Raw genomic sequence first — 26854 nt, 5'->3', positions numbered from 1 at the left:
TATAATTAGACTAGAAACGTGATAAGGGTAGTGATAGTTAATTGATACGTGTAATTGTTATACAGTTAGTCGCGCACAGTTAAAGAAATGAATAATCATTAACGGTGAACGTAACCGAGTTCAGGTGAGTTTCTAGCCCCATTTCCTTGTTATGTTTTCGGGGCTATGTGGATACTCAATGTGATTAGTTAATACACTTACCTTGAGTGGCGAGTGTATGCATGAATGATATATGTGGTATATATTGTAATGCGAATATGGATGAAAGCTTGTCGGTACGTGAACGATATTCGAATATTGCACGTATCGCCAAAGGAGGTAAGTGTCAGGATATATAATTATGTATGAATGAATGATAAAGCAGGGTATGTACGAAATAATATGAATGTTAGTATGAACTTATGGTTGAGCAAAGGCAGGGAATAAACCCTAATAATATCTACGAATGTAGGGAACAAACCCTAATAATATCTGCGAATGAAGGGAACAGACCCTAATAATATCTGCGAATGTAGGGAACAGACCCTAATAATATCTGCGAATGAAGGGAACAGACCCTAATAATATCTGCGAAGGTTATATGACGAAATGTATGTATATATGAAAGTATGAAAGTATGAAGAAAGGTAAAAAAGCTAAATATGTATACGTGTCTTCGGATGCGTATGTATGTAAGTATGTGGATGTATTGCATGTTACCTGTATTAACTAGAACTCACTCAGCGTAGCTGACTTTTTGTATGCACGCAGGTGAATAGATTGAAGCAGTTGGCTTGAGAAGGACATATGGCAGGATTGAAGGGACTCCCATCCAAATAAGTATTGTTGTCATGATGTTTTAAATAAACTATTTATGTTAAGTTTTAAGACAAGTATCGAATGATTGTAACGAATGTTTGAAGTTTATTTATTCCGCGAAAGTTTAATTTAACTCTGATATTTAGAACTGTGTTAATAAGTAAATCCAACGCTAAAGTAGTGCACCGGGAACGGGGCTTTACATTTTAACGTACCGAAAAAGATGTTTTCTTAACCCGACATTTGTGAAACATAAACGAACATAAAACCCAATATTTCATTAATAACGACGGATCCGAAAGATCAAAACGGGTGGGGTTTTTGATAAAATACAATTACAAGTTAATCCAAAAATGACAAATGTTACAATAACAATAATGTAAATAACGTAGGGTTTTTTCCTAAAATGGGGTGGAAGAAATAAGTATTTACCATAATGGGGAGTTAGAAACTTATTTCCTAAAATAGGTGATTATATGTGAATTTGTCTTTTTCCACTCATAATCTTATTGAATAAAAGTGATTTCTATTACAAATTTCTCTTTGATAAGGATAATAAGAAAAGAACTAAAAATAATAAATTTATATTTTTATATTTCATCCTGTATTAATCGAAATAAAAAAAAAAATATTTTTAAACTGTTTTCTAACTTTCGTTTTTATTTTACAAAATTGATTTAAAACTACAGTTTTATATTATAACTAGTATAAAGCTCCCAGCGTTGCCGCGGGGGCATAAAAATGCAACACCACCACCAGCGACCACTAAATATAAACTCTTATAAAAGAAAAACAAAAGATGAAAATATAAAACCGAACGAAAAGTAGACGTAAAACGTTGAACAATGCAAGTTAAAAATAAAAGACAGAAAACAATAACTAAGTCAATCAAGAACCCACGCGTTGTGACGGGGCCGCTAAACAGTGAAAATGCGTAGAAATGTTGAAGCACACACGCACATTGCGACGTGTTAACTAGAAAAATATAGATCGAAACACAAAATAAAAAATTTGCAAAAAGTATAGAGAAATAAAGTTGAAAGTAACAAAAATGTTGAGGTTATATCGTAAAAGGTGTAAAAGTTTTGGGTTAAAAAGTAAAAACGTTAAAGAAAATAAAAAGGAAAAACAAAAACAAAAAGTGAGTACAACTTTAAATACACAAAATACAACTTATGATGCATACATAAGTTGCTATTTGTATATATACTAGAATTGACACCCGCGCGTTGCGGCGACAGATGTAAAACCGTTATTTACACATTTATTTCACTTGAAAACATGAAATTACCATCTTCACCACCACCGCCTTCACTCAACATCTCCTCTTCCGCAGCGAGTAACTTTCGTGAACCATTATAAAAACCCTTGTGTTGCGATTGGGGCGTAAATCGTGCCAAGTATCACCAGTGACACCACCACCATTGAGCACCAACACCACTGGAAAGGTTCGTATAAAAAGAAATAAATAGCTAAACAAAGAAAACAAAAACTAAGTTAAATTAAAATCGAACAAAAAGTAGACGTAAAAACGGTTCACCAAGCACACGAAATACTTAAAACAATAATTAAACTAATCTAGGACCCGCGGGTTGCGGCAAAGCCGTTAAACGGGAAACATATGTGTAAAAACGTTAAACCACACACCCACGTTGTGGCGTTTTAACTCGCGCAATTTTGTCAAAAATGTGAAACGAATAATTTTAAAAAAATAAAAAGTATAACGACCAAAGTTGAAGATTCAAAAGTGTTGAGCTTAAATTCTAAAAAAAACCTAAAAGTATGTACAATCATTTATGCCTAAGTTACAGCTATCTATGCAACCTTGAGTTGCTAATTGTATATATATATATAATATAATTATTTTTAGAGTTTTTTTTATTCTTTGTTCTTTTTATTTATTGGTTTATAATAATTTTGCAATAATTTTTATTTTTAATAATAAGGGTGTTCAAAAATAGAATTAGATTTAATATCGACGTGCTTAGTCAGAATATGTTCGGTTTACCACATGTACTAGTACGACACCGACACTCGGAAAACTTACTATATCCAACAAATTTTGTTGAACAATTTCGTTTTAGTAAACTCTATGCTAGAATGTCGAGAGAGAAAATATACATGATTGCAAAAACCTTAAGAACGAATGCATGTACCTATCCCGATAAAACTGAAAACAATACTGATGTTGTTCGGTCGTAATCGTTTTTGTAACAATGCCAGTACGGGACTGGCACTTGTATACAAATTTGTTCTTAACAAAAATTATACCGGAATGTTAAGAAGAAAAAAATTAAACACAACTGCGCATTCAACCTTTTTTTAAAATTTTATAAACGGAAGCAATTTTTACATATAATGATTACATAAATTTTAAGTTAACAAGAAAAATAAATTTAATCTACTAAATGAGTTTTTTAAATAATATATACTAATTTCATTATTTGGCTATGTAGTGGTTCTACTAGTATTAATTTATATATTGTATTTTAGTTGTAAACATATTTTTTTTTTTTTACATTTTGTACAGACCTATTTTAAAATTTTGTTGATGAAATCGGAAAGAAAAAAAGTAATTATATTTCAATTTATTCTTTTTTCTATTTAAATAACTTTTTTTTTAATATCATGATTTTTACCTAATAAAATTATGAGTGAAAAAAATAAATCTACACAAAATCACATATTTTAGTAAATAAGTTTCAAACTCTTCATTTTGGTAAATATTTATTCATTCCACCCTATTTTGATTAAAAACTGTAACGTGAAGTAACAAATTAATCAGGTAATGAAACATAACATATTCTTCATTTTCTTAAACCATTCTTTTTTGTGTTTAAAGTTAGTTACATTAATTTAATTGTTTTACGCAAATTACTTTCTTATGCATGTCATTAATTTCTAAAGAAAGCATTGTACAATAAGAACATGAATATTATTAGATCGTCCGTAATTGGGACGTTATCCAAGCGTTGTATGGTATAACACGGGGGTACACCGCCCCCCCTGCGTTTTGTCTTTTTTTTTGGAACGTTATAACTAAAACGCGGTTAATGGCACACAAATCAAAAAAAAAATAACCGTTGGACATGTATCCATTGGCCATGTATCCGTTGGGATTTTAAAAAAAATATATATTAATTAAATTTATACTATAAAAACAAACTAAACTCATTTCTTTTAACACATTCTTTTATTCCTTCCACTTCTATACCAATTATTTTTACACAAATATTTATACCATCATGTTTCCGAATAACAACCAAAATATTATCGGTTTCGGTCAATATGTCCGTCAAGGCAACCAAAATCCACCACCAAACCAATCTACCGCCCTGACGCCAACCGTACCCGTCCCGCATATGATTGACCCGCAAATGGTCGCGTACATTGCATTTTTACAAAACTCTATGCCAAATGCGGTGCCCCGGTTTCCAAAACCCAACGGCAAACATTTTTGCCGGTTCGGGTTCCCAACCCGTCCCGGAGACCCAACCCGAGGTTGAGTTCGTGCCGGAGACACAACCCGTTCCGGAGACCATAGGTGGTTCGAGCCAACGCGAACGTCCGAGAAAACACCCAAAGAAGTCCGCCGGCGAACCTCGGGTTAAAAAGACGGTGATAGCGTGGAGTATTGACGAGTGCGTACTATGTACTCGTCCTTGGTGCGCGATATCGGAAGATGCCAAATGCGGTAAGTTTTTAAAATACATATATATTTTTTTAAATTTCTTATAACAAACATTGAACTTGTAATGTTTTTATTTTTTTTTAACGAACTATCAAAAAATGGGGGTATTTTGGCACAAAATTAAAGAGTTGTTCCACGACCTTGGCGGGGACTCACGTCGAGAAATAGATTCGTTACTGTCGAAATGGGGCGACATAAACACCAAATGCTTGGCTTTCCATACGGTTTTTCTCTCGGATGAATCGAATAGGAGTAGCAGTGTCTCGGACGCGGAAGTCATGAAAAACGCGTTGACAGAGTATCAACATAAGGTCGGGGGGGCTTCAACTACTTTGGCATTTGGAAAGAACTGTTGAGGTTTCACCCAAAATGGGGCCAGGTTTTGGATGCCGAAGCCAAAGGTGGTCCGCGTAAAAAAAGCCAAAAACATCGTCTTCGACTTATCCAGACACGCTCCGTTCCGACGCTCGAAACTTCAACTTAAGCGATAATGATGTCGTAATACTACCGAGATGCCTCGGCCGGGGGGCAGAAGAACCAAGGGCAAGGGAAAGGGGAAAGGGGTCGCTTCGTCGTCGAATCCCGAAATGGATAGTCAATTCAAAGAAATGAACTCTCGACTCCGACATTTACACGAACTTGGAACCGAACGACTTAAAGTAAACTTGGACGTCGTCGAACTTCTTAGAAGAAATGAAATGGACAAAGACATCGAGATTTTATCAAGTGAGCTAACCGAAGCCGACCCGAGAGTCCAATCTCTAAAAGCCGCTCGACAAACGAAAATTTTAGAAAAATATAACATGTAGTTTTATTTGTATTATTTTTGTATTTTTTTTTAATTTGATGTATTTTTTTATTTTATTTTATTTGTATTTTTTTTATTTGGAAGTTTAATGTAATTTTTAATTTTAAGTTTATTTATTTAAATGATTTATTATTTAAATGACTGGGCGCCACGTGACGCATAACGCCTGGGGGTGGAGAGTTATACTACACCCTGTTTTGGTAAAAAAACCATAACTCTGACTGGGCGTGACGTGCCACATAACGCCTGGGGTGAAGAGTTATAACCACTCATGGTCTTAGCATTTACCTCATAAACATATTTTTAGTAAAATAACACGCATCATGTTTACAACTTCTCGTAAAAACAACTACAACAGGGATGACGGTGTAAAAAACCGTTTTTAATTATTACCAAAAATTAAACGTTTCGCGTCCTCAATCCTGCTCACACTTGGAACACATTCTCTAATAATAACCTGAAATAAATATTTTTATATATTACTCCGTACAAGTCTACAATGTTGATACTAATGAATTGAAACTATACTTTAGTCTAAATGTAGCTTCAGTTAATCAAGCAAGACTTAAGAATAAATTAGATGTAATATGAAGTAATTAATAAAACCTGCAGGCAGGAACAATGAGAAAGACAAACTTGTCGTTCTATTTTTCCCTATATATATGTAGGGGGCCATCTCATTCTCAAACGTAGTTTATTCTCTTTCTGATATTTTATGAGAAAAAAACATTTCCTCCAGCGTGACGTGACATGCAATGTCTATTCGAGAAAATGACCCGCACTCAAATTTTGTCATGACTTTATTCAAGACAAAACAAAGTGTACGTGTATTTTACAAAGCACTTTGATGAAACTTAAAAATGAAGAAAAAAAGCTTTGCTTTTCGTTTAAAAAGATTTTAATAAAGTTTTTCTTTTTTTCTTTCCAGGCCTCACTTCTCTTAAAAAGTAGTAACTTAGACAATATATTTAAAATGCCTAGTGATACGTATATCCTTATTTGTATATATAGGATCACTAACAAACGTTATGCAGTCAGAATTACCTCTATAATGATTGGAAATTAGTGTTGAGCTGGCGAAGAACCAATCGACGATTCAGATTCTTTCAGGCAATTAACATGCTCATCTCCAGAATCATAACAGGTTGGTTCCTTTTCATCTTCTAGGATTCTTGTTTCTTTTTCTTCTAAAGGCTTTAGATCCTTACCATCGTCTCATATATTCATTCTTGTATCTAACAAGTTGTGGGATGATAAATACTTTGTATAAAGTATATATGTATCATCCCAAAGACACGTGAAATGAATAATGGTAAGGAACTTCACTAAAAGTTATCAAACTACTTGTATTAACCGAAGCGAGGGAAGATGACATAACTGACCCAAACTTCAAACGAGCATAAATGGTGCTACAAGTGAAGTTAATTATGAGGTCCGTAGACGGTTTAGCTCATATGTTAGAACATAAACTCCCTCAATTTGAGTTCCGATTTCGTCACTCAAGATTTTTTCGAATTTTAGCCTCTTTCGATTCTTTCCTTTTCTTTGTTTAAACGTGTAAAATTTACACGTTTGTTTATGTGGTTAATTTTAGTATTTAGTTTCAAGCTTGTAAATAACAAAATTTGACAAAACGTTGCCAAATATAAAACCGTTATGTAACGACACCTCATATAATTGAAATATTTAGCTTTATATCAATATTTTACTTTAAACTCCTTGTTTTTTTCCTCTTGTTTTCGCTATGCATCATATAAAGCATAAACTGCAACAGTGAAATGATTGGTTTTCTTGTAAGCACAAACGATATAGAACTTGTATAACATTGATCTAGAGTAGAACTCTAGGTTCTTCGTATCCTTATCTCGTTCACAACTTAAATTTCTCACAAGTCTTCAAGCCTTATGAAGGGTGCAATAAGGTATCTAAGACGACTAAGTACCGTTATTGTAATTGTAGGGGAGAGCGTTCACTAAGTGCCATGTCGCTGTCACATAAGTATAAGGGCGTTCACTAATCGCCGCATAATGGTTTTCCTAAAACTACAATTATTATTAAAACTATTCTTCTTCTATAAAAATGAAAGTGAGGTATTTTGATTGTTTCTATTAGTAGTTGGTACCATCAAATTTTAGCATCTTCTACTTTGAGTCGTGTAACGGTTTAGTCACCAATTGGTGGTGATATGACAGGGAGTGGTGTCCCACCACATTCCACTGCACTTGATCTGATAAAATAATTGTATATATTAAATGACCATATCGAGATGTACACCAAAAGGAAATCAATTGTTGAATGGAACATACTATATTCTTAGAAAAGAAAATATTAAGTACAAGATTCGACAAGAGTATAGGGGACGCGTGTTTCATTTTAATTTGCTTAGGTGTTGTGGATCTTGTATATTGTATGGTGGAAGATAGTTTATAGTTTATTTATTTTTATTTAATTTTATATTATTTTAATCATTTTTTAAGAGCACTATGATAAGAATGGGCAGGGGAACTTTAGGTACACTTGTCTAGCTACACCAGAGCAGAGCTGTGACACTGCCACCACTTTTTTGGGTAGCGCTTGCGGGTATCAAGGAAAGTGGTCATTGTGCATGGACTGGAGACAGAGTTGAAAGGCAGGTTCACGGGTATTGCGTCGACGGTTGATATGGGTTCCGACGAGTTCGAATACGGTTGGTGACTTGTCCAGTGGTGATTTGGATTATCGGTTCCGAGGGACATACATGTTATAACATAGTTTTTAACGTTTAATTATTTATTTTGAAATCAAAGTAGTACCTCTTGTGAAATTTGCAACTGTGCTCAAAAACTTCATACAGATAATTCATAAACATTATCGAGTGCACGATCAACTAAAGCTGTTTTGTTCACCAACATGATATTATCATACAGATTTTAGGTCGTGTAAAATATTGTTGAACATTCATTTGGAGTTCCATTTTAAGAGTAAATCAACTAGATGTTTCGGTAAATAAATAAGTACCTCTACTCTAAGTTCTCAAATATCCAACATTTGGTGCATTACTACAACAGTCAAATGTACTTGAGAAAGGCTAAAGGTCAGAACATTGGCACGTAATATATATTAGCAATCTGATATTAAAACAAGATTATTTATTTGTATTGTATGTAATAAGATAGAGTTACCAAAAAATGTTTTCCTTGTTGAAATATAAAATTATTGCTTTTGGTCTAAATAGTCAAATGTTGTAATGGTGAATAACAGGTTTGAAGCTGTTTGATTATTGGGAGCCATGGCTGCAGCCAAGCTCACGCTGCTTGTGGGAGAGTGCCAGCATTATACTCCAACTTGGGTTCTTTGCGGTCTTGTTAATCAGTTTTATTGTGAGGCTCATCAAGTCATGGTCCAATCACGAAACAAAGATCAAGAGCCGAGAAACTTACCCAAGCAACTTGAACATAGGCCTCTCTTACAAACTAAGCCTAGCTTGCTCCATTCTTTTACTCGGCACACATATTATGATTCCTCTAACACTGAAAATTAGAAACCAAGACCATTGCAAACTAGAGTTTCCGATATTATCCTCAGAAATCATGCAAATTGTATCTTGGGTTATGACCTTGATTGCACTATACATGATTCTAAAACACAAAATTGTTGATTTCCCATGGATTCTAAGAACCTGGTGGCTCTGCACTTTCTTGTTAACGGCTTCTCTTTTTACTCTAGATGTATATTTTCTGTTTTCTCATCATTATCAACCCGGACAACCGGAATATATACACTTTATCGAAATTCTAGCCTCAACTTTCTTGTTGTTTCTTGCGTTAAGAGGAAGAACTGGCATTGCTTTGGGTGATCCGACTCCCCTCACCGAACCATTTCTAGATAGAGACCCAAACCCGAAACAACATTTGGAATCAAAAAGAGAGTGCCCTTATGGAAAAGCGTCCTTTTTTCAACTCGTGACATTTTCTTGGCTTAACCCGTTGTTCGTTGTTGGAAATAGAAAACCACTAGACCAAGATGAGGTACCGGACATTGCCACAATTGATTCCGGTCTTTTTACATCAGAATTCTTTGATGAATGCTTGAAGCAAGTTGGGACAGAACACCTTTCTATCTACAAAGCAATTTATATTTTCACAAGAAAGAAAATAGCAATCAATGCCCTTTTCGCCATTACAAGTTCTGCAGCAGCATATGTTGGGCCATTACTTATAAATGATTTAGTGAGTTTTCTGAACGAAAAGAAAACCAGAAGTTTAACTGGTGGGTATCTTATTGCAGCCGGGTTCTTGAGTGCTAAAGTTGTCGAGACACGCAACGACAATGATCTTTGGTGCTCGCCAACTCGGGCTCAGACTCTGGGCTGCTTTGATATCTCACATATACAAAAAAGGGCTCGTGTTATCTAGCCGTTCATGCCAAGCACACACGAGTGGAGAGATAATCAACATTATGAGTGTTGACATCCAACGGATAACAGATTTCATGTGGTACATTAACACATGTTTTATGTTACCTATTCAAATCTCATCAGCAATGTTTATTCTTTACATAAATCTTGGAATGGGTTCGTTTGTTGGGCTCGCAGCTATGATCATACTAATGTCCGGGAATATACCTTTGACAAGAGCTCAGAAATGGTATCAATCGAAGATAATGGAGGCCAAGGATGCACGAATGAAGTCGACTTCAGAAGTTTTAAGGAACATCAAGACACTGAAACTTCAAGCAAGGGACACGCATTATCTCAAGAAACTCCAAGGTTTCAGGAAAGTGGAGTACGATTGGCTATGGAAATCACTTAAACTCAACGCGGTTGGGGCTTTTATTTTCTGGGGTGCACCAAGTTTCATATCGGTGCTGACTTTTGGAGGGTGTGTTCTGATGGGTATCCCACTCACAGCTGGAAGGGTTCTTTCAGCTTTAGCTACATTTAGAATGTTACAAGACCCTATATTTAATCTCCCGGATTTACTCAATGTAATTGCACAAGGGAAGGTGTCCGCAGATCGTGTGGCTTCTTACCTCCAAGAAGAAGAGATTCAATCTGATACCGTCGAGTATGTTTCAAGAAATCTTACAGAATTTGATGTGAAGGTTGAAAACGGAAGATTCAGCTGGGACCCCGGATTCAAGAAATCCAAATCTTGATCAAATTCAGCTTCAAGTTAAAAGAGGAATGAAGGTAGCCATTTGCGGAACCGTTGGGTCTGGAAAATCTAGTTTGCTGTCGTGTATACTTGGTGAGATGCCTAAGTTAGCTGGAACGGTGAAGATAAGTGGTTCGAAGGCTTACGTTCCCCAGTCTGCGTGGATCTTGACGGGGAACATTAGAGAGAATATATTGTTTGGGAATGCTTATGATAAAACAAGGTATGAGAATACAATCAAAGCATGTGCGTTGAGTAAAGATTTTGAGCTTTTTTCCACTGGAGACTTGACAGAAATTGGGGAAAGAGGGATAAACATGAGTGGAGGCCAAAAACAGAGGATTCAGATCGCGCGTGCAGTGTATGATGATGCTGACATATATCTGCTTGATGATCCATTCAGTGCTGTGGATGCTCACACAGGAACTGAACTCTTTCAGGTTTGTATATTCCTTCAGTCTTCTAATTTTTGAATTTGAACCAGATAAGTTCTACTGTTAGACATAAATTTAATGCACATAACTGTCGATTTGGCTTATAGTAATTAATACTGAAGCATACCTTCTAGATTCAAAACCTGTCCTTTATATATTTTCATCTTGTTTAAACAAAAATTAAAAATTACATCTAAGTTACAAGGCTTATGCAGAAATGTCTGCTCGGGATGCTCAAGGAGAAGACGGTGTTGTACGTTACACACCAGGTTGAGTTTCTTCCGGCTGCGTATCTCATTCTGGTAAGCTGAAAAGATAATTTTCAAACATCGTTCTGATTTCTGAACTATCTAACGATAAACTCAAAATAGGTAATGCAAAATGGACGTATTGCTCAATCCGGAACTTTTAAAGAACTTTTGAGTCAAAACATAGGATTTGAAGTTTTGGTTGGAGCTCATAACCAAGCTCTAGAATCGGTACAAGCAGTGGAGAGTTTAAGTAGGGAAGCCGAACAAGCTGGAGACGAAGAATCAACTTTGATCACAGAACTCGCACAAACCAGGCAGGATTCAGATCACAATCTATGTGTAGACATGCCAAAAAAGGAAGGGAAATTGATTCATGAAGAAGAAAGAGAAAAAGGGAGCATAGGAAAAGAAGTTTACTGGGCATACGTGACTTTAGCTAAAGGCGGTGTTCTGGTCCCCTTCATACTCCTGGCTCAATCTTCATTCCAACTTTTACAAATTGCTAGTAACTACTGGATGGCATTGGCCTGTCCAACCGATTCAACTGAAATGGTGAACGGAATGGGGTTTATTTTACTTGTTTATACACTTTTGGCAGTTGGTAGTGCATTTTGCATATTGCTTAGAGCCTCACTTGTTGCGATAGCGGGCCTTCTAACTTCAGAGAAACTCTTCAATAACATGCTTAATAGTGTTTTCCGTGCACCCATGGCCTTCTTTGACTCGACCCCAACCTGAAGAATCTTGAACCGGGTGAGTACTGACTACAAGCTAGAAATTAATTTTATACCTTTTCGAACAGTCATATTTCATTCAACACTTAAACGGTCATCTTTTAATTAGAAACCAAGTCCAGACAGAAATCTGATTTTCTTTAGAAGTCAATACCATATTGTATTTTTAACAAAATAAAATGTAAATGCGCAGGCGTCCACAGATCAAAGTGTGATAGATTTAGAGATGGCAAACCGAATAGGATGGTGTGCATTTTCAATGATTCAGCTTCTTGGTACAATGGCAGTCATGTCACAGGTAGCATGGGAAGTATTTGCCATCCTTATTCCGGTAACAGGCGTCTGCATATGGTACCAAGTAAGAACTTTTATTCAAGATTGAGCATTGGTTTGATGATCATAAAGACCTTTTTATCCACCATTTTTTTCTCATTTTCTCAGAGATATTACTTACCAACTGCAAGAGAATTGGCACGGTTAGCAGGTGTAGAAAGATCTCCTATTCTTCACCACTTTGCAGAATCGCTCACGGGTGCGGCAACAATCCGTGCTTTCAGACAACAAAACCGGTTTATTGAGAGAAATCTTTGTCTGATTGACAATCACTCTAGACCATGGTTTCATAATGTGGCAGCAATCGAGTGGCTTTGTTTTAGGCTGAATCAGTTGTCAAATTTTGTGTTTGCATTTTCATTGGTTCTACTTGTAACTCTTCCTGACGGAATCATTGATCCAAGTGAGTTCACAAATTCTAAAACCAGATTAAGAATGTGTATTATATTATATTTGTAATAACATATTTTTGAAAGAATTAATACACTTCACAGAATGGGATTAAGAATGATCTATTCTAGATTAATAATGATAAACGTTAATTGTGATGTGTTTTCGTATTTGTTTTTTCAGGCATTGCAGGACTGGCAGTAACTTATGGAATAAATTTGAATGTCCAACAAGCTTCAGTTATATGGAATATATGCAATGCAGAAAGCAAAATGATTTCGGTGGAAAGAGTGTTGCAGTACTCGAAACTTACTAGTGAGGCGCCTTTGGTGATTGAAAACTCTCGGCCACCTAAAGAATGGCAAGAAAATGGAACCATTTCCTTTACAAATTTGCAGGTTAACTTAAAAATCAAGAAAAATAAAACAAGCAAAAATAAAATCTAGAGGTCTAGGGTGGGTCGAACGGGACACTTCTGGTCAGATTGGGTTGGGTTAACACGCTTGCACGCATTCTTTCTGATGAAGTTTTTTGGTTGCGGATTCGATATGCAGATCATCTACCATCTGTCCTGAAAAATATTACCTGCACATTTCCAGGAAAAAAGAAAGTTGGAGTTGTTGGTAGAACCGGAAGTGGAAAGTCTACACTCATACAAGCCATATTTAGAGTTGTAGAACCTACACAAGGATTTATCACAATAGACGGTGTAGATATATGCAAAATAGGCCTGCATGATTTAAGATCAAGACTCAGCATCATTCCTCAAGATCCAGCCATGTTTGAAGGAACGGTTAGAGGAAATCTCGACCCTCTAAACCAATATCCCGATGCAGAAATCTGAGAGGTAATATATTCTTTATTTATTGATTGAGTTACAATTTGTTAATAACTTGAACATAAAAACCAATAGCCCTTTGTAAAGACGAAAAAAAAAAAAGAACTTGAAAAGAGGCAAGTGCTCTTAAACTCCTTTCTAGTCCATCCATATCTTAACCTGAATCAGAATCATACTCGACTGCAAACGTTAAAATTAGCGTACCTAGTTGTGCTTCAAATTTTTCGTCTGAACGTGAATGATAACAAGAGCTCCTTATAATGTTTTTGTTGGATTTAATGGTCGGTTCGGGTCAAGTCAACGCGGACCAACCCGAATACGACCCGGTATGAGTTACACCGAAGGTAATGAAAGCATAAACCCATTTAAATGTTAATTGGGCCCGACACAATCAATTAGATGGACCGGATAGTGGTTAAAGGCTTTGTTTTGTTAATTGGGCTCAAGCCCAATTGGTTTAACTTGATTAAACCCTAAATATGTTCATATATATAGTATAACTTGATATTATTTATGGGAACACCTTAATAACAACAAACCCTAGCTGCCACCTCTAATTTCGGCGCCGAAATCCGGCAGTCGGTTTTCCGGCGACCACTTCCGGCCTCCGGAACTTCATCCCGTTCATCTTCTCCGGCTATTAGAAGTTGCACACCACCACTACAGTCCATTATTAATCTCTAGTGCTGCTCCCTGCCTCTGTCTATCTATCTGCGGCTGTTCTCCGACGAACCCGTTTTTTCCGGCGGTTGTTTTCCGGCCACCGGATAACCATCTCAGCCGTCCAAACGCTTTTCCGGCCACCTGTTTATACTCAGCAGCTGTTGGAGCTGTGTTTCTAGAATATCTGAGCCGCCGCAACAGATTATCACCGGAACAGCCATCTCCGCCATCGCCGTCACTAGCTGTCGCCGCCGCCGGAGTTATTGGTTATTGTTGTGTCATCGTCTAGCTTGTTTCGTTTACCTTTGGTGTCTTCCCGGTTTCGATAACCGAGGTATATCGACAAACTATAAACTATGGTTGTTTATTATTGTTTATTCGTGCTCGTATTGTTGTAATCGGATCCGGGTTCGGGTTTCCGTTTATGGTTCGTTTAAATCGTTTTTATTCCGCTGCGTTTTATAGTTCGTTTAAACATATATATTAATATAGATTAATATTTATTGAAACGAAAATAATTAACTAAAACGGGTTAAAATAACTTGACCGTTTTCGTTCCGAACCACCGTTGAAACCCAACAGTACGTGGTATCAGAGTCGCGGTTACAACGTACGAGTCGATCCCGGTTCATTTAAAACCGGATCTACATCTTAAACTTTAAATCGTTTAAAGTTTTGATCTAGATTTATTTTCGGGTGATTTTGATTTGGTCAAAATTTTGTTTATTTTATTTGACCAAGTCAAAACGACCCGAAATTTTATTTATTTTGAATATGTAAATCCGGCCCCGACCTATGTTTGTGTGGTTGTGTTTGATGTTTGAGCTTGTTTTGGCCATATGGTTGGTTCAAAAGTTGTAAAAGGTTATTATTTATTTTTCGGTTTTCTTTTGGCCATAAAGATGGTTCAAATTTGTAATAGGACAAATTATTGTTAGTTTATAAATTTGTAATTAAGAAGACGCGAAGATAACCGAGGACGAGCTCATGGACTTCTTGGAGTTAGTGGGAGTTCGGACAAGATGACGGGATGCAAGAAGAAGTCCATCCTTGTGGTTGTTTGTGTTGTGAACCCCTTGAGCCGATCGGTCTCCCTAATTGGCTTTAGCGAGACCGATCACCTTTTGGCCATAAGGATTTACATATTATTTGCTATTGTGGTTGCTTGGATTGTTTATAATAGGATTATAATATCACCGACCTAATACCACATAAATTTGAAAATAAACATTTTATTAACCGATTATGTTTGCAAATTAAAAGCGTTTTGATTTCCAAAACTAATAACTTAATAGATTTCTATTAACTTAAAATTGGTTAGTCATATCGCGACAAACTTAGTTTTTAATAAGTTATCTAAAACTAAGTGTCCTGAGAGATGAAAGGGTTCATCTATTTGTCCCGATAATAAATACAGTAAAATTTAACTTTTACTCTATTTGGTAATTTTAAAATTAATCAAAATTTTAAAACCAATAGTTTATGCCAATCCTACTACAAGTCACACTTGAGGCATACTGCGAAATTTCGAGTGTTTGGAGCTACAGCACCGCACTTGTTTTCTAGCCTATCCCATCAAGGTGAAAGCACTTCGTTGACACATCCGGCCCTTCCACACGTCACGGTACTAGTTCAACTATTACTTTACTCTCCTGTTACATGCTAAAGCTGTCTGGAGACTTAAAGTGGGCAAAGATGAGGCTAAACGTATCTGTACAGACAATCGTTGTCTCTCTAGGTCTCATAACCGAGAATTGTGCTCTATTCACAATTGGCAATCGTTGTCAGTCTGCCTAACCACTTATTAATGTTGTGTGCAGCTGCCTTTAATAACTGGAAGCTAGATTCTCATACTCCTAATTAATTAATGTTATTGGGTCATTAATAATGGGACTACAATGTCGAAAATACTAATTAAATTTACTTTTGCTTAATTAATCAGATGTCAAACGAAATCTCACCCTACACCCTTAAGACTATCCTTGAGAAGGATAAACTGAACGGTACCAACTTCATCGAATGGCACCGCAACTTGAGACTTGTTCTCACCATGGCAAAGCGCCTGTATGTTCTCGATGGACCTGTTCCAACCGAGCCTGAAAACAACACAGCCGCTGCACGAAAAGTTCTTGACAAGCATAAGGATGACTCGGCTGAGGTCTCCTGTATTATGCTAGCCACCATGACTTCTAAGCTTGCTAAAGGCTTGGAAGACTTTGGTGCCTATGAGATGCTTGAGCAACTCAAGGGCATGTTCCAGAAACAAGCCCGTCAAGAACGTTTCGACACCATGAAACAACTCATCAGTTGCAAGATGGCAGAAGGGTCTCTCGTCAGTGCGCATGTTCTTAAGATGAAGGGGCACATCGATCAGCTCAAGAAACTTGATTATCCCATGCCCGATGAGATGGCATCTGATTTCATTCTCAGCTCTCTCCCGAACTCATACGACCAGTTCGTAATGAATTTCAACATGAATGATTGGGTGAAGACAGTGTCGGAGCTTCATAACATGCTCAAGACGGCTGAGATGAACATTCCTTCTAGGACCAATCAAGTTCTGATGATTCGATCTGCTGGTGTCAAGAAGCCAAAACCAAAGAGTCGGGGTTTTAAGGGAAAAGGCAAGAAGAAAGTTATTGTTGCTACCAAGGTTGCCACCAACACTAACAAGAAGGTTGCAAAGCCACCACCGCCACCCTTTGAGGAGCGCCAGTGCTACAAATGCAACCAGATGGGGCACTAGATGCGTAACTGCCCTGAATACCTAGCTGAGATCAAGAAGAAGAGAGCCAATAGTGAAGGCTCTTCTCGAGGTATTTCCATATACGTTATTGAACTTTTCACTGTCTCTAGCAACACATGGGTATTTGATACCGGATGTGGTTACCACATCGTTAATGTCTTGCAGGAGCCTGAGAAGTGGAGGAAACTAAATAAAGGCAGCATGGAACTCATCGTTGGAGATGGGAAGAGAGTACCAGTTCTGACAACTGGAGTATTTCATTTTACTTGTCCATCTGGCCTAGTTTTTCCTTTAAATAATTGTTTGTATGCTCCTGGCTTGACCAGAAACATCATTTCAGTTTCGTTGTTGTTTGAACAAGGATTTAAGTATGTTCTTAATGGCATGGCTATTTCTGCTTACTTAAATGATATCTTTTATTTTAAGGCTAAACCTCGAAATGGTATTTATGAGATTGATGTTCAACCTGATAATAACGTGTATCATCTTTCAAACCGTATCAATACTAGAATCAATGATACTTTTCTATGGCATTGCCGACTTGGCCACATAAGCAAGGCAAGAGTTAAAAGACTCCAATCCAAAGGGATTCTTGAATCCACAAAACCGGACTCTTTTGACAATTGTGAGTCTTTCTTAGCTGGCAAACTCGCCAAAGACTCCTTCACTAATAAAAGTGAACGAGCAAGTGATCCGTTAGGACTCATACATACTGATGTATGTGGACCTTTCAGAACCATGACTAGAAACCATGAAAGATACTTCGTTTTTTTTATCGAAGATTATAGTCGATACGCTTATGTGTATCTTATGAAACACAAGCACGAAACTTTTGAAAAGTTCAAAGAGTTTCAAAGCTAAGTGGAAAAACAACTTGATAAAACCATTAAGATACTTCGATCAGATCGAGGTGGAGAGTATCTCAGCACAGAGTTCATCACTCATCTAAAAGAGCATGGAATTGTTTCACAGCTCACTCCACCTGGCACACCCCAACTTAATGGCGTGAGCGAGAGGAGAAATCAAACTTTGCTAAACATGGTTCGATCGATGATGTGTAGAACCAACTTGCCTCACTCCTTTTGGGGTTACGCCCTTATGACCGCCACCCGCATTGTCAATCTAGCTCAAACTAAGAAGACAGACAAAACTCCATATAAGATATGGCATAAGGGAAAGAAGCCCAAATTGTCTTATCTTAGAGTATGGGGATGTGATGCTTATATCACAAGTGAGTCTGATAACAAACTTGATCCTCGCGGCGAAAAAGTTATTTTCGTCGGATACTATTACAAAAGCGGTTATTACTTCTTTCATCCTGATACAATTACGATTTCTGTCAGGAGGAAAGGCCACTTAATTGAAGAAGAATTTCTTAATCAAGGAACTGGAGATAACATTGTCAATCTTGAAGAGATTCAAGAATCACAAACAACCGCTGAAGAAGTTGGAGCGTCTGATCAACAAGTTATTGTTGCTGACACATCAGATGTGAACACAAGCGTTCGCAGAAGTAGTAGGACTCCCGTACCAAATTCTAGATACTTATGTCATCTAGATGGTCCCGAAGTCTTATTAGTAGCCGAGTCTGGCGACGAGCCTACTAACTACAAATCTGCTATCTTGGATCCGGAATCCAAGAAATGGCAAGATGCCATGAACGCCGAGATGCAATCCATGCATGATAACCAAGTTTGGAACTTGGTTGAGCTACCCCCAACTAGTCGGGTAGTAGGGAGCAAATGGATTTTCAAGAAGAAAACCGACATGCATGGAAATGTGCAAACCTACAAGGCACGGCTAGTCGCGAAAGGTTTCACTCAAACTCAAGGTGTTGATTATGATGAAACTTTTTCGCCCGTTGCTATGACCAAATCTATTAGGATATTGCTTGCCATTGCTGCATACTATGACTATGAGATATGGCAAATGGATGTCAAAACCGCTTTCCTTAATGGACATCTTTCTGAAGATGTCTATATGGTTCAGCCTGAAGGTTTTGTCGATCCAAAATATCCTAATAGGGTTTGCAAATTGAACAAGTCCATTTATGGGCTTAAGCAGGCATCTCGAAGCTGGAATCTTCACTTTGACGAGAAAATCAAAGAGTTTGGTTTTGTCAAAAATGAAGATGAACCTTGTGTTTACAGAAAGGCTAGTGGGAGCACTATATCATTCCTCATCTTGTATGTGGATGACATACTGATCATTGGAAACAACATTCCTATGCTTAAGGAAGTTAAGCAATGGTTGGAATCTTGTTTTGCAATGAAAGATCTTGGAAAAGCCGCATATATTCTGGGAATAAAGATCTATAGAGATAGATCTAAGCGGATTCTAGGGCTAAGTCAAAGTACTTACATAGACAAAGTAATGGCACGCTTCTCAATGGAAAACTCCAAGAAAGGAGCAGTTCTGATGACTAAGGGAACCGTGTTGAGCAAATCGCAATCTCCGGCAACGGACATTGAATCTAAACGTATGCAAGCAATTCCATATGCTTCTGCGGTTGGCTCTATCATGTATGCTATGTTGTGTACTAGACCTGACGTCTCGTATGCCTTGAGCATGACCAGTCGTTTTCAACAGAGTCCTGGCATTGCCCATTGGACTGCTGTGAAGAACATTCTAAGGTACTTGAATAGGACCAAAGACATGTTCTTGGTGTTTGGGGGAGTGGAAGAGGAGCTCACTGTAAAGTGTTACACTGATGCTAGCTTCCAGACTGACCAAGATGATTCTCGCTCACAGTCGGGTTTCGTTTTCACTCTCAATGGAGGAGCTATTTATTGGAAGAGCTCCAAGCAGAGTGTAGTGGCGGATTCTACCACCGAATCCGAATATATAGCTGCATCAGATGCTACTAAAGAGGCTGCTTGGATGAAGAAGTTCATCACCGATCTCGATGTGGTTCCGAGTATTTACAAACCAATCGAGATATTCTGTGATAACACAGGTGCTATTGCTCAAGCCAAAGAGCCAAGGTCTCATCACAGAACCAAGCATATTCTAAGGAAGTTCCATCTTATTCGGGAAATATTGGAACGAGGTGACATCGTGATAAGCAAAGTAGACACAGATCAAAATCTAGCTGACCCGTTCACTAAGCCGATGACTCAGGACAAGCATGATCAGCATAGAGATGCTATCGGGCTTAGACTTGCTAGTGATTTATTTTGATTTAGTATTTGGATGTATGAACGTTTAACCAGTTGTACTTCTCTGTTCACTTTTGATTTAATGGTTAAATGCAAACGTTGAATAATACAACTGTGTTCATTTTAATACGTTTAATCCGTGAATATTGTATTATAAATTATCCATAGTCGGTCAGACTCGTGGGAACGATTCTGAATTAAGACTATTCTGACTTTGGACTCAAGCAGTTGACTTCCAAACTCACAGACCTCATTATGAATGACGTTAGATGTAACACGCATCAAATCATCTTCATGGATCTTGATCATAAGATGTTTTGATAATAGTATGCTCATTTAGTATCCTTAGACCTGAGATACATATTAGAACTTTCGTTTACCGAGGAATATTCTTTGATTATGTCAACCGCTGTTGCGTAACTGCCAGCCATAAAGGCATTGTTTGGGAATGTTCTGGAGTTCAGTGGGAGTTGTATGTAGTCAAGATGGGATTCTGTACTCTTACATTAAAATGTAACAGTTAGACATATTGGCGCCCTCGTTGATTCAAACTGGTAAAGTGTGAGGCCTCACCCAAACTTACTGTGTGTTTGATTGGACCACTTTGACTCTATATCGAGAACTACAATAATTGAACACTGTATGAGATTGATTTGATCCATGTCTCATTGTTCAATTGATGTCTTATACAGAAAGGATAGATGACAACGATTACTATAAATTCATTATCTTGCAGTAAGGTATTCCAAGATACTTTGGTTATGAATTTAAAAATGTCATATTTGGTTGGGATAGCTATGTGTAGCTAGAACGCCTTTGGCTGTTAGCATTGTGATACTTGACCCAAATCCGTCCAAGTGGGAGACTGTTGGATTTAATGGTCGGTTCGGGTCAAGTCAACGCGGACCGACCCGAATAGCGAAAGCATAAACCCATTTAAATGTTAATTGGGCCTGACACAATTAATTAGATGGACCGGATAGTGGTTAAAGGCTTTGTTTTGTTAATTGGGCTCAAGCCCAATTGGTTTAACTTGATTAAACCCTAAATATATTTCTATATATAGTATAACTTGATATTATTTATGGGAACACCTTAATAACAACAAACCCTAGTTGCCACCTCTAATTCCGGCGCCGAAATCCGGCAGTCGGTTTTCCGGCGACCACTTCCGGCCACCGGAACTTCATCCTGTTCATCTTCTCCAGCTATTAGAAGTTGCACACCACCACTACAGTCCATTATTAATCTCTAGTGTTGCTCCCTGCCTCCGTCTATCCATCTGCGGCAGTTCTCCGACAAACCCGTTTTTTCCGGCGGTTGTTTTCCGGCCACTGGATAACCATCTCAGCCGTCCAAACGCTTTTCCGGCCACCTGTTTATACTCAGCAGCTGTTGGCGCTGTGTTTCTGGAATATCTGAGCCGCCGCAGCAGATTATCACCGGAACAGCCATCTCCGTCGTCTCCGTCACTAGCTGTCGCCCCGCCGGAGTTATTGGTTATTGTTGTGTCATCGTCTAGCTTGTTTCGTTTACCTTCGGTGTCTTCCCGGTTTCGATAACCGAGGTATATCGACAAACTATAAACTATGGTTGTTTATTATTGTTTATTCGTGCTCGTATTGTTGTAATCGGATCCGGGTTCGGGTTTCCGTTTATGGTTCGTTTAAATCGTTTTTATTCCGCTGCGTTTTATAGTTCGTTTAAACATATATATTAACATTGATTAATATTTATTGAAACGAAAATAATTAACTAAAACGGATTAAAATAACTTGACCGTTTTCGTTCCGAACCACCGTTGAAACCCAACAGTTTTGTGAATTTAGGTGAGGGTAGTTGATTTAGTTTTGAAGGATCATCAAACACATGTTCAACATTCTTGCATCCTAGCTTAGACTTGATGTTAACAATTAATTCAAATAACTAGTCGTTGGAGTGAACGGTTGGAAGGTTAAGTTGAGTCATTAGTGGATCAAGATATAAGTATGAGTCTTTAAGAATTAGTTCCATTGTAAGCCTATGTTGTTAGTCGTATTTTCGCTTTGTTCTCTTTTAATTGTACCTAATTATATAAGTAGTAGTAGATCATTAAAAAATAATACTCATCTTCCACCATATGACACCATTGCATGTTATTATTTTACTCCCAACTCTTGGAAGAATATCTTTTGAACTTAGCTATATGTTCATAGTAAGTGTCGGCCTCCCGGTCATAACCTGATTTAATCGCTTTTAAAAGACATGCAGTTTTATAACTTTGAATAAGCGTGCAACCCCAAAACTTAAAACACATTATATTCACCTTTTGAGCCATGTGCACATCAACTATATATCTCTACAACCTATGCAAAAACTATGCGTTGGCCTCGTTATATCTGGAGACAGGTTGGTAATTAGAAAACACTGGTCGCATTTCTGAAAGCAATTCCCTTTTACCATGACTTTGTTCACCTTCTTGCGCTTCTTGCTAACTCCACCTCACCATAATCTAGCTTGAGTAAAACTATATTAATTTAGTGCCACACTCCTACATTAACATGATGGTACATAAGAGTATGATGGTCAAAACATATCATGTACCTTTGACATACCTTCCATGAAAATGGTAAACTTTTATCTTATTGAGTTATTCATATGACTTCAAGTAAAAACATATTATTTCAGGCTCTGGACAAGTGTCAACTTGGAGATATAGTTCGTGAGAAGGACGAGAAACTAGAATATTTGGGTGAGATTTTTACGCTTTCGGATCATGTATTGATAGTTAGAGAAAACACTAATTAAGACGTTATCTGCAGTGGTCGAGGGGGGAGAAAACTGGAGTGTTGGACAGAGGCAATTGTTTTGTCTTGGTAGAGCATTACTTAAAAAAAGCAGCATTCTTGTTCTTGATGAAGCAACTGCGTCAATTGATTCCGCAACAGACGGAATTTTACAAAAGATTATAGCTCAAGAGTTAAGTGAAAGAACTATCGTTACAATAGCGAACAGAATCCACACAGTTATAGATAGTGATCTTGTCTTGGTGCTTAGTGATGGTAAGTATATATGATCTCATACACTTTTCATTTGTCGTAAGGTTTTGAATTTTAAACTTAAGTAGCATGAGCATATCTGGATTTTCAACAAATAATTCAAAAGTACGAATCCCCAATAAATATTTCTAAACAGGGTAACATTTAGATATGGATTTCTTTGTTTTTCTCTCTTTTATTTAGTTTGGAAGGTCTTAGATTTATCTCTAACGTATGGAAATGAATAAATACACCGATCGACCTACCTAAATGTGATCGTTAAACAGGAAAAATTGCGGAGTACGACACACCCGGAAGGCTATTGGAAAGCGAAAACTCGTTCTTCTCAAGACTCATAAAGGAGTACTCCATGAGATCAAATTTAAACAAACAGTGAACAAGCTAAAAGCAGTTATACAGCAAACTAAGAGGATTATTTGGAGCCGGAAGCTAACATATCTAGTTGTGTTGTGAATGAAGATCATATGTTTCTATTTGCGTTTCATTTATCACGTATTTAAATGAGAACATATTTGTGTTAACTTGATTTAATGAATAAATAATATAAAGTCGTAGAAGCTTATCATGTCAACCATTCATCATGATATATCCTAGCTCCTTATTTTACCATCTCACATGCATATATGCAGATCGAATGTCTGACTTTTTACATCAACTTTTTTGTTTTACAAGAAGAGGCCCAGGCCCTACTTTTTTTGTTTGCATTTGTCACATTATGACTTGTGTTATACAAATAGAAAACCAAGCACACATTGAAAATGAGTGATTTAGAATAGCTAGTCAGCTAGAAGTTGGTAATTCAGAAGTAATCCACACGAAATGAATTGATGTTGAATGAGAATAAGAACAAGAGTAGTGCTTATGCCTATGACTACCCTGTATATACAATGTGAGGCAGTGTGAATCAAACAATGCACCAATTGAGGGTGTTATGTTAACCGGTTACAGGTATATATATAGGCATTACTAGTAGATGCCAGAGTCCAGTAATAAAACCAAAGTGACAATATATATCGGCCTATTGGGTCCAATAACATCACAATCGCCGCAAGGTTCTCAGTGTATTCGAATACCCAAACAAATCATTAACACCCAGCCCATTTGAAACCTCAACCCACAAATTGAAGTTTGTAAATTTGTCCAACACCTTCTGTTTTCGTTCCCACATCATAAAAGCCACAACTGCATTTGTTCCTGTCATTAAATCCGAAAGTTGACCAATATATATATATGAAATCAGAATATAACTGGTCAAACATATCTTGTCATTATTTTTGATTACTTCATATTTTATATATAAGAAGATAATATAGCCCATACCTTTAGAGTTGACTAAATTTCCAAATAATAATAACTAACTATATGTAACTGAATAGCATTTGGGAGCTCTAACATATACATCTGATAATAAGCCAAATGCAAGTCTAATGGATTTTTTTACAAGGATTCTTTGTTTACTTGTAACTTTCATATGCATCAAGACCCTTGTGTGCGGCGAAACGGCAAGGTGCGTTGAGCATGACCGAATTGCACTCTTGCAATTCCAAACCGGGCTCATTGATGACTACTCCCTTCTCAACTCATGGAAGAATACCTCTAATGCACGCGATTGCTGCCAATGGAGACGCGTAGGTTGCGACAATGCCACTGGCCGAGTCGTGTCGCTCGATCTTTCTGGCATCTGGTATGTAGAACTTGACCAAAAACTTGGTTTCAATGGCAAAATCGACTCTTCGTTGATTTCTTTAACCTCATTAACATCTTTAGACCTCAGTGGAAACAGTTTCACCCGGATTCCCGAATTCATCGGGTTATTTAAAAACTTGCAGCACCTCAAACTATCTAATATTGAATTAACATCACCCAAATTCCCATATCAACTGGGAAATCTTTCAAATTTGCAAACACTTGATCTTGCATCCACATCATTTGTCATCAAGAACAGTGACTGGCTCACTCGGCTTTCATCACTCAAGTACCTAGATCTTAGTTATATAGATCTTAGCGAGTCACCCGGCTTACTTAATACCGCGATCAAACTGCCTTCGCTTGTAGAGCTGCATCTTGTAAACTGTTTCCTTCCAAACAATACTGCCAAATCGTTTCTTGATCCCCTGACCAACTTATCCAAATCTTTTTCGGTTCTTGATATTAATAATAACTATCTTCCATCATCTATGATCTACCCTTGGTTATTCAACTTCAGTGGGACTCTTACCGACATCAACCTCTTCGACAACGAGTTACTCGGTACAATCCCTGAAGCTTTTGGTACAATTACAAACCTCAAAGACCTAGACTTGACCAACAATGGCCTTGATGGTGGTGTTCCTAGCTCGTTTAGGAACTTAGCTGGCTTGCGCGTGCTTCATTTATCTGCAAACAATCTGGAACAAGATCTTCCCGGTCTTTTTAACAACCTCCCCGTGAAATCGTTACAAATTCTCGATCTATACGCGAATCGACTAACTGGTTCTTTACCTGATTTTACATCATTTAGAGCTTTGAGAGAATTATACCTTAAACTGAATCAGTTAAATGGATCTTTCCCGGGAAAATTCAAGCAAGTTTCCAATCTTTTGATTCTTGATTTGGCGGATAACCGTATTAACGGACAGGTACCTGATCTTTCGGTTTTTGTTTCTTTGCAGGAATTATATTTTGAAAGAAACCTTTTACAAGGAAGTCTAGGTGAAAGATTGGGGCCTCTTTCGAACCTTGAGTCTTTGGGTGCGTCTTCTAACTTCTTTAACGGTACAATCTCTGAACAGCATGTTACCAATCTTTCTGGCTTAGTATACCTTGATCTGTCATATAACTCACTAGCTTTAGAATTTGGTCACAGCTGGTCTCCATCTTTTCAACTTGATGTAATCTCATTGTCATCTTGTAAACTCGGGACTTCGTTCCCAGGATGGCTGAAAACTCAAACGAATTTCTCACTGCTTGATATCTCTGATGCTGGAATCAATGATGCAGTCCCGAGTTGGTTTTGGGAATCACTGAGTCCGGGTCTTCGTTACTTAAATCTCTCCTCGAACCAGATACATGGCACGGCTCTCGATTTGATGGCTGGTGAACAAACTTTGATTGATATGAGCTCGAATAAGTTCTCGGGTAATTTACCAATGTTTCCTCTGGATATGATTGCATTAATTCTAAATGATAATATGTTCTCTGGGCCGATTTCTTCCTTGTGTAACCTGACTACTTTAAACCGGCTCGATCTTTCCAATAACAGACTGTCGGGGAAGCTTCCGAACTGCTGGAATAACTTTGATAGTTTATTCATACTTAATCTGGAAAACAACAAATTTACTGGGACACTTCCTGATTTGATGGGAGCACTACAATTTGTTCGTATGATGAGAGCGTGGCAATAACTTGACAGGAGTGATTCCGATGTCCTTAAGAAACTGCATCGAGTTGCAGCTACTCGATCTTGGAGAAAACCAACTTTCTGGTACATTACAGTTATTATTATTATTTAATTTATCATTTATCTTTCTGAGAAGTTCTTGTTATTTTATCATTACCATTAGCAGTTTGTTGACTTTATCATTGTAATCTCTTAATAGAAAAAGATCTAGATTTCATTTATCAGTTCATAGAAAATAATATTCACCTGCAATACAGGTTTTCATTTCCTTTGAATTTTTTTAGGTACGATACCCGAATGGATTGGTGAAAGCTTGTCGAGGTTGCTTGTTCTAAGCGTACCATCGAACCGTTTTCATGGGACCATTCCTACAAGCTTATGTAAACTCAACAAGATTCAAATTTTGGACCTCTCGGTTAATAGTATCTCAGGAAACATATTAAAGTGTTTCAACAACT

The 26854-nt window shown here is 37.4% G+C and overlaps 1 protein-coding gene and 1 pseudogene across 2 annotated transcripts; both read left to right on the top strand.

The window, feature by feature from the left end:
* The first annotated feature begins 6199 nt into the window (after positions 1-6199).
* LOC143567117 (putative ABC transporter C family member 15) lies at positions 6200-23555 on the top strand (annotated as a pseudogene). Its single transcript, XR_013141351.1, has 11 exons — positions 6200-6441; positions 8538-10872; positions 11082-11168; positions 11238-11870; positions 12045-12209; positions 12293-12587; positions 12758-12971; positions 13115-13421; positions 22647-22710; positions 22781-23020; positions 23284-23555. The product of XR_013141351.1 is annotated as a putative ABC transporter C family member 15 (transcript).
* Positions 23556-24444: 889 nt separating this feature from the next.
* LOC143567111 (receptor-like protein EIX2) lies at positions 24445-26400 on the top strand. Its single transcript, XM_077053611.1, has one exon. It carries the CDS (start codon positions 24445-24447, stop codon positions 26398-26400), a length of 1956 nt encoding a protein of 651 aa, XP_076909726.1.
* Positions 26401-26854: the final 454 nt, after the last annotated feature.

This window comes from Bidens hawaiensis, unplaced genomic scaffold, assembly GCF_021521415.1.
Source record: "Bidens hawaiensis isolate Kalapana, Puna unplaced genomic scaffold, B.hawaiensis_p1.1 tig00023220_1, whole genome shotgun sequence".
Classification (NCBI taxonomy): domain Eukaryota; kingdom Viridiplantae; phylum Streptophyta; class Magnoliopsida; order Asterales; family Asteraceae; genus Bidens; species Bidens hawaiensis.
Note: the sequence above shows the minus strand (reverse complement) of the source record. Positions and strands in the feature narration are given on the sequence as shown.

What these genes read in the sequence shown, in the direction of transcription:
- LOC143567111 (XM_077053611.1), top strand. Translation starts at nt 24,445, where the DNA reads ATGGATTTTTTTACAAGGATTCTTTGTTTACTTGTAACTTTCATATGC.